General features: G+C 38.5%; 2 protein-coding genes across 3 annotated transcripts in view; both read left to right on the top strand.

The window, feature by feature from the left end:
- The first annotated feature begins 782 nt into the window (after window positions 1-782).
- LOC119076503 (pyridoxine-5'-phosphate oxidase-like) lies at window positions 783-2,545 on the top strand. Its single transcript, XM_037183284.1, has 5 exons — window positions 783-917; window positions 984-1,140; window positions 1,206-1,305; window positions 1,973-2,226; window positions 2,292-2,545. The coding sequence occupies exons 1-5, from the start codon at window positions 878-880 to the stop codon at window positions 2,455-2,457; spliced, it is 717 nt and encodes a 238-aa protein (XP_037039179.1). The 5' UTR covers window positions 783-877; the 3' UTR covers window positions 2,458-2,545.
- Window positions 2,546-7,882: 5,337 nt separating this feature from the next.
- LOC119076505 (diacylglycerol kinase eta) overlaps window positions 7,883-13,625 on the top strand; it is an 83,919-nt gene continuing 78,176 nt past the window's right edge. The window contains exon 1 of one of the 2 annotated variants that reach the window (XM_037183285.1): window positions 7,883-8,380. In XM_037183285.1, coding sequence (XP_037039180.1) covers window positions 8,264-8,380 — 117 coding nt within the window. In that variant the 5' untranslated portion in view covers window positions 7,883-8,263. The remainder of the gene's footprint in view (window positions 8,381-13,625) is intronic. The other variant, XM_037183286.1, reaches the window with a different exon arrangement.

Here is a 13,625-nt window from a genome sequence, read left to right on the forward strand (position 1 = left end):
TTCAGCAAACCAAAAAATTTTATCTCGCCGATTGGCTTCAGAAATCGAAGATGCAGTTTGTAACAATACATTACATTACATTACATTACAATGTAATGTAATGTAATGTGCAATGTGTAATGTAATGTGTAATGTAGATGTAATGTTGGATTTCTTTAGTTATTTAGTGATATTTCTTGAGAGGGCTTGGAAAAGTGAACGAAAGTACGCCATTCAGCCCAAAAAGATTAGGTCCATGTCTTCAGGATCGCTCCCAGGACTTATTGAAACACGTGGTTTCTTAGTATCACATTTAGATTTATGGAATTATTCTAGCGATTTAAAATTAGATTTTAGTGGGTTCAATAGCCTACTGTGATGAACTTTTGCATGTTCCCCACAAATACGCAAAGCGCAAGGTATATATTGCCTAAAGACCTTGGAAGTGGAAGTCTGGCTTTCAGTTAAAATTAGTGTGGGGAACTTGTAGGACAATGTTGTGTGTATTCGATTTTTGTTAGCGATCAACTGAAATGCTATTATATTGTCAATTTGTTTTTGTTTGGCAAAGTCCAAGTCACAAATTGTGTGTCGTATTCGTATTTTGCAGTATTAACTCGGCGAGGATTAGTTTGTTGAAAATTGGAAAATTTGGCGTGTAGGCTTACATCAAGTTTGTTGTCAAAAATGTTCGGACTAAAAGTGTCAACTTATTTGAGAATTTTTTAATTCTTTTAAAGAATGTGCGGTGACACACGGCCTAATTGTACTGAATAGAATCTTATGCGTTCTTATTGCCTTTTCCCGCATCTTCCTGGTGTCTGACATTTGACATTTCTTATCACAACACTCTTGGAGAGGAAGTGTTATCGTTTTTTCTTGTTTAAATTTTAAGTACATGAAACAATTTATCCGAAGAATGTCGTCAGATTTGGCCTGTAAGCATTCAATCTTTGACCTGTTTCACCTGTGCATGATAAATCTGTATTTTTATCATTCCATAGCGCTACGACTAAAGTACATGGAAAAGAAGGATATTTTCCTTGAGAAAGACATCGAAGTAAAAGAGCCTTTTCATCTATTCCGTAAATGGTTGGACGATGCATGTAAAACACCAGAAATATTGGAACCTAATGCCGTGTGCCTGGCAACAGCCACTAAGTATTTTTGACTGTGCAAATGTTCTGTGACAACAATCGATTTGTTTACTTGAAATTTTCCCATAGAGAAGGCGTTCCGTCGTCACGATTTGTTCTGATGAAAAGTGTTACCGAAACCGGATTCACATTCTTCACCAACTACGGCAGCCGCAAAGCCAAAGAAATTGTAAAAGGGCTAGGGAAAAATCTCCGAGTGTATTATCGTCGGGGACGATAATATCGTCGCTGTGACGATATTATCGTTTTCTGTAACAATATTATCGTCCGAGCGACGATAATATCGTATTAGACGACAATATTATCGTTTTCCGGACAATAATATCGTTTTCTGTAACAATATTATCGTCCGTGCAACGATATTATCGCCCATGAAACGATATTATCGCCGATTGAAACGATATTATTGTTTTTGCGACGATAATATCGTTTGATGCAACAATATTATCGTTGCTGCAGTGATAATATCACCAGTGAAACGATATTATCGCCGATTGAAACGATATTATTGTTTTTGCGACGATAATATCGTTTTATGCAACGATATTATCGTTTCTGCAGTGATAATATCACCCGTGAAACGATATTATCGCCGATTGAAACGATATTATTGTTTTTGATACGATATTATCGTATCAGACGACAATAATATCGTTTTCCGGACGATAATATCGTTTTCTGAAACAATAATATCGTCCTAGCAACGATATTATCGTCCATGAAACGATATTATCGCCGCTGCAACGATAATACACTCGGAGATTTTTCCCGTCACCATTGTAAAATTGTCACTATCACCGGTCGTACTCGAGTCACATAAACATAACTACTTTCAGAACGAAAATCCGAATGTCGCGATGACCTTCTACTGGGTACCGTTAAGACGCCAAGTTCGTATCGAAGGCAAGGCGGAAAAAGTTCCAACATCAGATTCGGAAGAGTATTTCCATCAACGGCCACGAGACAGTCAAATCGGCGCTCTGGCTAGTCCACAAAGTCAAACGATTCCGGGTCGAGACTACTTGGATCAAATCGAAGCGGAAATTCGGCAAAAATTGGGACCGGATGGTGTGGTACCGTTACCGAATTGGTAAAAGATTTTGCTTTTCGTTATCGTTGACGGCTAACAAACGTCTTGTCTGAATCGATTCGCAGGGGAGGCTATCTGGTCGTTCCGCATCGATTCGAGTTTTGGCAGGGACAGAGCAATCGTTTGCATGATCGGATTCAGTTCCGGAAAACTGACGATACGACTGCTGTGGACAATAAATCGGTTTTTCAAGGGGAGAAGGACTGGATCTATGAGAGATTGGCCCCGTAATGAAATTTAAATTGTTTTTGTGATAAATTTTGGTCTTCCATGTTCCAAATCGTGAGCACGCGAATAAAATGATGCAAACGTTACACGTTGTCTGAGTAGTCACTTAATTTTGGAGGATTGGAGCAACGGTAGATTCTGTAGAGTGACATCTAGAAACCTTCGATCTTCCGAGGTCTACCGAGGTCTACCGAAGCCTACCGAGGTATACGTAAACACACGCCCATTGACAACGAACTCTCTAGGCCATTTTCTACCGATGAGATCAACGTCGCACTGATGTACATGAAAAATGGGAAAGCTAGTGGTCTCGACGCTATCTATCCGGAGTTCCTGACCTTCAGTGGCGAAAAAACGAGGCTGTGGCTGACAAGGTTTTTCACCCACGTTCTACTGTCCAACGAACTGCCCCCATTGTTCAAGAAGACGAAAATAATCGCATTGTTGAAGCCCGGCAAACCCGACCACCTTCCTGAAAGCTACCGTCCGATTGCACTGCTATCGGTCACGTTCAAACTTTTTGAACGGTTATTATACAACAGAATAGTCACCGAAATTGAACGGTTGCTTCCAGCTGAACAAGCTGGTTTCCGAAAGAAACGCAGCTGCGACGAGCAAGTACTCACGCTAACAAACCACATCGAAGCAGGATTCCAATGACAGCTGAAGACCGGTGTTGTGTTCATCGACCTGACAGCAGCCTACGATACTGTATGGAAGAAGGGTCTGCTGTACAAATTAATAAAAGCGGTTCCCTGCCTACGAATAGTCAACATAGTCGCCAACATGCTCAGCGATCGGCAGTTCAAAGTACTACTGAATGATCAGAATACTCGCTTCAAAAAACTGAACAATGGCCTAGCACAAGGATCAGTTCTTGCGTGTCTGTTTTTCAACCTATATGTCCACGATCTACCGCCATCGATAGCACGAAAGTTCTTATATGCTGATGATATGGCATACGCAGCACAACACAAGCTGTTTAGCGAAATCAACGCGACATTAAACAAGGACATGTCGGTGTTTGTACGGTATTGCAAGGAATGGCGTCTCATTCCAAGTATAACGAAGACCGTCGTCACCTGCTTCCATCTCAACAACAAACTAGCGAAAATGGAGCTACATGTGACGTTCGATAACAAAATTCTCCGACATGATTTCGAACCGAAATACTTGGGAGTGAGTCTCGATAGGTCGCTAACCTACGGAAAACACATCGGCAAACTCCGCCCAAAACTTACCACGAGAAACAACCTGCTTCGCAAGCTCACGGGTACAACTTGGGGTGCATCGGCATCATGCTTAAGGACAACAGCGCTGGCACTGGTTTACTCATGCGCAGAATACTGCAGTTCTTCGTGGCTAAACAGCGCACACGCACACAAAATCGACGTCGAACTGAACAAAGCTATGAGACTGGTCACCGGGACAGTAAAATCAACGCCACTAGATTGGTTACCGGCCCTAAGCAACATCGCCCCTCCAGCTATCAGACGACAAAACAAATTGCTGTCGTTATACCGGAAATCATGGAAATGGAAGAGGTGCCACTGAACAGAGACATTGCTCTACCCAGAATCGAACGCCTTAAATCCAGAAAACCAGCTATTTCCACAGCTAATTCACTAAATGCAGCTGAATTCAATCCGAAGGAAGTGTGGAAAGAATCTTGGGAAAGAAACGGCATCGGCACCGAACTGTTCAACTTCGGCACACATACATCCAAATCCAAAGAATTCCACCTGCCTCGCAAAATATGCTGCAACCTAAACAGATTGCGAACTGGTCACGGGCGTTGCAATGACATGCTTTTCAAATGGAAAATGACCGACAGCCCCAGTTGCCAATGCGGAAGCGAACGACAAACTATGATGCATATACTGCACGACTGCCCCATTCTCAAATACCACGGCGAAACCGGAACCATTTCCTCACTGACTACAAGTGCATTAGACTGGCTCGGTTCGCTGGACCTATAAAACGAACAGACTGTGATTTGAACTACCATACCACTAAACGTGTAGAAAACATTGGCGCTGCACCAAACGGCATTCGACGCTGTACTTAAGCTCACTTAACTTGGGTTTCGTATTTTTTGTGATCCGCTAAAACTCGTTCAGGAACTAAAAATTCGTTACCCAAAGTGAAGATTTTGACATATTTTATGAAAGAAGTATCAAAATCCTCACCGGTGAAACTTAACGAAGAGTTTTTGAGCGAGCTACTAAAGATTCAGTTCCGTCAGTGTTTATATACTTTGCTTACTACGTCGTATGAAGGCCGAAAACATACGAGCAATTTTGCGATCGACAACGTATTCTACGTTTTCCATTGTTTAGCCATACAATGGCAAGCAGCGTAATCAACGCGAAATTGTTCGGCCTACAGTTTAACCGACTGTGTCTACGTCTTTGACGAATAAACCGCAACATTACTGCCAATCAAAGACGCCTAAGTTTCTAAAATGTATGAAGCCTACGATTTATCAGATATCCCTTTTGAAAGTTGAGTACGCCACTTGACGTTGTAAATTTCTAAATAAATATTTTTTACAAACAAAATGTATGTCACTAATGGCCCTCACAACATCTTCACTTTTCGGACTACAAATTAAATTAATTTTACTGCATCCGAAGCTGCCAGTACTGGCTATCACAAGGCGCGTGAAAGATTTAGTCCAAAGAGGTACCAACACAGGAATTTAAAATGACCAGTCCGCCCTTAGAAGCTGACATTTCAAAAATATTTCGCTCTGACTACTGCACTACTTCTCATTGAATGACTTATATTCTTACAGTATGCATTTAACAAGTGATACTATGTGATACTCCATACTTCACCCAGTCTCTACATCCATAACATCCATAACATAACCTCCACCAGTCATGTTCTATCAACATTTTCCATTATACCCAACTGTTCTTTTTTTCTAAACTTGAAATACCATTTCCCGTCCTGATTTAGCTTTCCGTGTCCGCTGTGTGTCGCATTGATATCATCACCGACAGCCTCGTCTAAAATACAAACAATGTTCTCCTCATATATCGGTGTGGTGTTTCACGCGATTTTTCTTTATTTTCATTTAACGTTTACACGCTGCGCGATATATGGGTGTGAAAAAAGTAATAATTTTGCTTTGTTTGCTGTTATCGAAATGAAAGCGAACATATAAATTCGAATATAAAATCAATCGGTTACATCATTGAGACCCTACCGATACGAACACCATATTATAGTATACAATTCTATTCATGATGTTGAATGCACAACACGAACAATTGGAAATCTGGTCACTGGTCGGCGGCTAACTTTGTTCAACGGGGAAAAAAATCCTACTTTGAATATTCGATGCAAAAGAGGTCAACGACCCCTTAAGCTTCGTTAAATGTTTCGTTCATTCCTTCATTTGTATGAATCTTTTACGTGGATGGTTGGCAATATCAGCAATTTAAGGCCGCTAGCGCAGTTAAACGGAGAGCTCTCCGTTTAGAAAACGGTTCATCCGTTTACTTGACATTTTGAATGTTTGAGTGTTTGTCAATCAAATTTTATTTTCACTTAAAATGTTCTATAAAAATATGATTTGACACTGAAAAAGTATTTATTATCAAATTTAATTGATATTTTAATTGATTGAAACTATTATCACCATTTATTTAACACATTTGAACGAAATAATTGATAAACAAAAAAACAGACATTCCACTATGAACATGTTGTTGCAAGTTTTGGTAACATTTAGTGAACGAAAATGAACTTAAAAGGAAAAAAAGAAACTTCGAAAGTTCGAACTGTCAAGTAAACGGAGAGTTGAATCGAGCTCAATTTTATTTTTCTAAACGAAGGCAAAACGGAGTGAAAACGGACGTAAAACGGAACACTTTTTTATGTGCGCTCGCACCTTAATAGTATGTTACATACCAAGGATCAAAAAGGTGTGTTTTAGACCCAGGTGGTGAAAACGTCCAGGGATGGAGCGACGCGAAGCGGAGCGGAGACTAAGGACGTTTTCACCACCGTGGTCTAAAACACACCTTTTTGATCCGTGGTTTGTATACTATTTTTCTTCCTGGAGTACCAAAGTCACATTCCGAACAAAACATAACAACAAAACTGAACAACATACCGGTGCAAAAGCATTCCATATTAATGCCGAAAGTAATCCGTATGAATGCCTAAAGAAGTCCGTTCCGTGTGCATGTATTCTCACAAATGTCGAAAAATAAGCAATCTGTAGGAATGCCGAAAGACATCCGAATGAATGCCGAAAGCAGTCCGTATGAATGCTGAAAGCAATCCTTATGAATGCATTGTCACAAAACACTAAAAACATTACATTCGCGTACATACAACAACTTGACACATTTGGGAAAGAATAAAGATAGGATCGAAAATGACATAAGCGGGAATGAAAATTGAGAGAAAATAGTAGGGGAGAATGTTGCTCTTTCGGTACTAAATTTGGTGAGTGAATGTGACGGTTTTGGTACTACAGGAAGAAAAATTGACATTGTGTTTCCAGCCTAACCTAGTTTTTTTTTGGATCAACATAATTCGCTCGCAAAAATATTTCTCTCATCAAAAATTCTGTAAGTCGGAAGGCACACGAATAATTTGGTGTGCTACAAATCGGATTACAATGGAAGGTAATTGCAACCCTGTGTGCGTTGATAATTGTCGAAAATAAATGATAAATACGTAATTGTCGATCTCAGCTGCAACTCAAAATTGTTTCTGGTATAAATGAGAGTTTGTCAACTTCTCAGTGACACGCACAAACATTGACATGGAAACTATTCCGCTATGGCCGAAAACACACGAGCAATTTTACGTTGATAAGATCGACAAATTTGCAGTGTTTCCATTACAATCCGATATTCACCACATGCAAAACAATGGAAATTGCAAAGTAATTGTCGATGCCATCAACGCAAAATTACTCGTGCGTTTTCGGTCTTAGTCACGAAGTTCGGTTGCGATTTAGAGCCTTTGCTGACTCTTTTTAGACATCAATATTCAATATCCTTCCTGTGCAGTTACAACTTTCCCTGCTGGCACCTATTGCCGCTATAAGACCGATATACTTCGCACGGGCCTAAAAACTCATGTTCCACCGTGTTTTATAGTATCCAACCGGGTATCGGACACACAGAAAACAAAACCCTTGTGGTGAAGCACAAAATTATTGAAACGAAAACTTTTTTCCAATCATCCAGCAAGCTTTTATTCGTGTGCACATGAAAGAGATGAATAATGCGGCTATGCTGAAACGGAGGGAAAACAAGTTGTAAAAATGTTTGATGATAAGATATGTTTTCCTCGGTGTTGTTGTTGTAGTTGTGAGTTCGGAGAGTGTTTTCACGCAGTGTGTATACATGTAGGTATACGCAGAGATTGTACATATATAATGCAACGTTATACTTACGCTGAAAGTTGAAACATTTTCGTTTGGAAAATTCTCATTTCCTATGTTCTATCGCTACGAAGAACTAGAGACAGGACACACAACATTTTGACTTTGCTTCACGGAGAAATTCAAATATGGCGGATACGTGAAAAAAGCTTGACGTGTGCTAATGGACAATTTGTTTCTATCGGGGTGGTGCAAATCGGAATCGTTTCAGTGCAATTTCTTCATTTTGTTTAATTGTAGAACAGCCAGTGTGTAGTGTGTTTTCCGAGCGCAAAATGTTGAATTGAACCATTTTATCGGGTAATTTTTTTCCGATTTATTGCACATGATTCTGTGTCCGTACGAAAAGCTTTTGTTCGGTTCCGTAGAAAGTGTTTGTGGTATTGTACGATTGTGATGTCGATAAATTTACAAAGAGTGCCGATCACCGAAGAATCATCTGAAAGTGAAAATGAAGTGGAACCGGCTAGAATATTTCACCGTCGATTGTCTACAAAGAATATCAACAATTTGGTAAGTTTGGAAAATTTTAATTTTTTAAACATAAATATTCGTCCACTCCGGTATGATATGAAACAGATACCGACCGAAGAGACACAATCAACAAAAAAAACGATTTTAACCGCACGCACATTTACAAATTTCCACAAATTTATTACAAAACAAACAAACACTTTTCCTCTTTTTATAAGCACACAGCCCACCGATCGCATTAATACGACGAGTAATTCTAATAATGGAATTACTAGTGGACCATTAATCGTATATATCGTGGAATATATTCTTTGAAATATTCCGAATCATAAAATTATAATGTTAATTATAGCCCCGACAATTGTTTAAAAGCAGAAAAGAAAATTGTAATAATTTACAAACATAAATTAAAAAAGAGAACCGAAGGAAAAGGTCGATCTATCTAAGAAAAAAAACCAACGAAAAAAAAATCTTTTCGCTTTCCATTAGGGTGGCTCAATTTTCGAAATATTTTTTGTTTGCTTGCGATGTGAACAACCTTATTTCCTCCCCTCCATAGGCCAAGAGAAATTTGTGTTTTTTGACGATTGGTCGAATGCCATTTCTAGTAAGAAAAGTGCAGCACTTTCCCGTGGGGAGAAAATAAAGCTTTTCTCATTCGAAGTGTCACTTTGTTTTCGTTTTCATAAATGGAATGGCTAATTGATGTTTTTCGTGGAGAGAAAACGGTTGATTATACCATGAAAAAAAGCTGGTTTCACCTTTGCGTGAAATAAGAAATTCCAACTCGTTTGCGTGGCCACGCCTAGGATCCTAGGCCACGCCTCGGATCCACAAAATTCACACGAATACCCTACTTTTCACTTTTCCCTAGACATGTACCATTACATGCTGAGAGAGTCGAAATAAGCGCTTGAAACATGAGCAGTACGGTTTCGACGCATTTAAATACTATTATCTGATTGGCAAATAAGCCCATCAGATAATAGTGTATGCCTAACAGGAGAGAAATTTACAGTTAATTTACACATGTCTTATGGTTTCGTGATGTTTTCTTTTAGGTCCCAAAATTAACTTAAAGCCCTTAAGATTGACTGAATTTCCATAGGAAATCAAGCTACCAATACCTTTGTTCATTGTTTTCACACCTAGTCGATGAACAACAACTAACCGGTGCACATAATCTAGCTCAATCCATGGTCCATGGCCCAGTTGCAAATTATATAGCCTCTTCAGAATTGATTGAAGCGAAGCCGATGACAATAAACACACATACAATTTGAGTACTCACTTATATTATCCCGTTATGCAGTACACAGCTTTACACACAGACTACAAAACAAAGAACTACTTTTCAACCCTAGGGCTGTAAAATATGAAATTCCATTATACCCACGGTAAATTCTGTGTAAATTAGTCTGAAGAAGAACATGCGAATGAATGAGCGAATAAAAACAAAATTTAAATTCAAGCAAATACAACAAAAAGAAAAACCGATGAAAATCGATACACCCTAATTTCCATCTTGTTGTTCTTTGAAAATCGGTAAAAAATTTCTTTGTATTTTTTTCTGATTGATTTTCTTCTTCCATCAATTTCAATACAGCCGTAAAACTAATGGATATTTTTTTCCCGTCTAAAAAGAAAATCTCCGATGAAAAATTGCTTTTTCTCCTTTGCCTATGTATATACTCGGGCCTGGCAATTTTCGTAATATTCTTTTGTATATATTTTACATTTGTATAACAAAACAGCAACTCTTTGGACTAATTTCACGTGCCACACAACAGTGTAGTGAAACGTTTCTTCTTTTTCTCGTTTCTGCCTTTGTACATTGTTATGATACGCTTTGTATGGGAAATTATATTTTCCTTTAACAATATAGGGTACATGGAGGCTGAGGCCGTATTTTTACAGTTGGAATTGCATTCAATGGTGTTTCATTTTACGTACTTCAGTTTTATACAATAAAAATAAAGTTCCTTTGATGGTTTATTAATAGCTTGAGAGCGGAGAGATTTTGTATGATTTTTCACGAGTATATCACAACCCAATTACTTCGATTGTTGTGAATAAAAACATATTTTTATTAAAGAAAGAATGGAGTTTCCATTTACACTGTCATAAATAGAGGTCAGAGGGTATCCGAATTGATGTAATTCATTAGGGAAAATGCAAGAAAATACCGTCAGAGCTCAACGTTTCAAAACTAGTCGTTTTCTCTTCCGCTGAAGCTTCGGAAGCCCTAATTGAGAATAATGTTGTGTTGACCTCGGGAAAAACGTAGGAAATTTCATTTTCTCGGGTGACTCGTGACTCACACTACAAATTACTATTTCCATGTTCGATGTGATTAACCTTTTTTTCTCCACTCAAAAAGCCATAAAACGTTTTCTTCACGCTTCGTCTGATTACAGTTCAGGTGAGAAAGTGTCGATTTTCTCCCCGTTTGATTTGACAGGGAAGAAAATAGGATTTTTTTGTTTTGAAAAATTGTGTAACGAATAGATTAAGATTGGCTCGCCTAGTATGTGTTTACTACGTAGATAGAAGCACGGGGTTTCAGGGGTAAATTTAATTTCCTAACAAATGAGGGTTTTTAAACTTCGTATCTCAAAAGGTCGACTCGAAGGCAATTGGCAGTGCCATCGCTGAATTTGCGGTAGTGACGATAACAATTTTCACAACCTATTTTCAGATACTGTCCAAGGTATTAAATCTGTGCAAGGTGAAGTCCTTTTTCAACAAGCAATCTACGTAACCCTCCTATAAAAAAACTTGATTTTGACAACAGCACGCGTGGCAAAGTGTTAAAAATAAAAATCAAAACGATCAAAACCCACTGAAAACCGGTGGCGATCCACTAGTCAAACTTAATCTATTGAAATTTTTGTTTTGCTAAGAAAAATGGTTAATCACACCATACACACCGTACATGGTTCCTGGAAGGAGATAGGAAATTCCTACTATAACGATTCGCAAAACTTCGCTCTTGTTGGAATTTCTTTTTTTCTCTCCTTAGCATTAGTTCGATAAAGTGGAACCGAGGGTTTTTTAGCGCTACAAGGTTGGCAGCGGGCTGTATGTACATACACGAAACTCGGGACGGACGACTACTCTTATGAACCAATAATCCGGGCAATAATCCGGAACAATATATATTACACACTTGTGACGAAGAAGACGAGGCTTGCCGAGACTGATAGTGACAAGTGTGTACTCTTTTTTATCACATAAGCGAAAACGATAACGAAGTTTTTCAGTGTGTAGGGTAAACGTACCAATTCTCGGGCACATATTGTTCTTTAATTCTTAAAACAGTCAAAGAATGAAAGTACAATAGACTGTCTGAGGACTCATGCTTGTCCGTGGATTTTTACGCTTACCCTACAGAATTTTGTATGTAACGAATACAACAATGAGCACATCGAATAACTAAGAAAATATTAAAGATGTTCAATCTAGGAATTACGTATAAAATGCGAACAATACGTTAGTTTCTAAAAATGTATATATACAAAACTTGCTGTGTATATAAATGACAATGACATACTCAGCATACAAAATAATTATGATCCCTATCATCTAGTGATGTCGCCGAAGAAAATTTCAATTTAAGTTGAATAAAGTTTGAAATATATCGCATAACGAAAATTGTATGAGCTTCCATTTTCAATTAACTCACAATCCTTTTCAAATATTTATACATCAAAGAAACGTCGTCGTCGTCGTCGGTGGAGAAATATGAGTTTCCCTTGAAAGTGGATATTTGTTTTCAAAGTCATCTTGAAAATATTCGTACAAAGTACACAACACACGGTGTCAAACTATTTCGTTTTTTTTTATAAATGTCGAAATGGCATTTTCATACGAGAAACTTGGTGCTGGAGGGTACAACACGTGTATGGATGTTTCAAGGGAAAACGATTGTACACATAAATGATGCGACGAGAGTTACAGTTATGTGTGAATGCGCGAGGAAGTACACTAGGGATTTGGAGAACACGACTAATGTTTCTCATTGATGCAACAAGACTTTTCTAGACATACTGTTCTGTACTGAAAGTACATGCAATTACCTTTCTAATGACACCCCACACAACCATGCACGTTCCGTGTACCTCGAGAAATTTCTGTAAAAAAAGTGTAAGTTTTCAGTCATTTTTCGGTTGAAACCTTCAACTGTACATATCTCAGATGAATTTCAAACCCACTAAGACCCTATTTGCCCCGTAAGTACGTGCAATTACCTTTCTAATGACACCCCACACGATCCTGTACGGCTCGTGTAACTGGAGAAATTGTTGGAAAAGTGTCAGTTTTCGGTTTTTGATGACCTCATACCAGCCACGAAAGCTTCGAAGAATTTTTTTGAAAGTGGCTTCTGGGGTCGAATATCTTTCTAGGTACTTATAAAAAATTCCAATAGAAAATGCGTCCGATTTCGGACGTCTGTTTTTCAGAAGAATCCCTCTATTCAATCACCGATACGTATTCCGTGTTGATGTTGAAGTCCTTGATACTTGGCTTTCCTGCATATTGACATTGATTTCTTCGTCAATTTTCTCCGACGACACAAAACGATCTTCAATCTGTTTCTTCAGTCGATTATTATTATTAGTCGAAACATTCGATCCAGTTAACCATCAGGCCCCAGTGTTCAATTCATTCCACGTTCGAATAAACGCAGTCCTTATTGTCCCCTGATTCAATTACTGTATAACCCTCCAAAAATCGCCGAAGGCTTGTTTTTAACTTGTTCGAATTTTTGACAAATTGACTCCTAATGTTGCCATTTTTAGTTTTATTGTTTTAATGCAAAAATGTATCGTTTCTCCATACGTCGATTTTCAGTCCAAATTTCTGATTTTCTTATGATTCACCAATAACCATTGTCAGATAATTATTCTTCTGATACTGGGCCGACGACATGTATAGATGCAGGAGTTGATCATTCGCATATTTTTTTTAAATACTTTTTATCGATGCAGAACTGAGTAAACAATTGTTCTACGGCGTGCCTCGAAAACGCACCGTTTTCCATAGGAAAAAAAGACCTATTGTGGGCACTTCATCTGTCCGTCCGTCCGTCCGTCCGTCTGTGTCACAAATCAAATGTGATTGATAAAAGTTAGAATTGCAATGCTACTATGAGCAAACCAACACCAGGCAAATCAATTGTTATTTGTTATCTGGTAACCGATCGCTCATAGCAGACATTGCAATTTGAAAGTTTGGTAGTTGGACCCCCAAAATATTTAGCAGCAAAGATGTTTCTTACTCG

The sequence above is a fragment of the Bradysia coprophila genome, unplaced genomic scaffold (assembly GCF_014529535.1).
Source record: "Bradysia coprophila strain Holo2 unplaced genomic scaffold, BU_Bcop_v1 contig_232, whole genome shotgun sequence".
Taxonomy (NCBI): Eukaryota; Metazoa; Arthropoda; class Insecta; order Diptera; family Sciaridae; genus Bradysia; species Bradysia coprophila.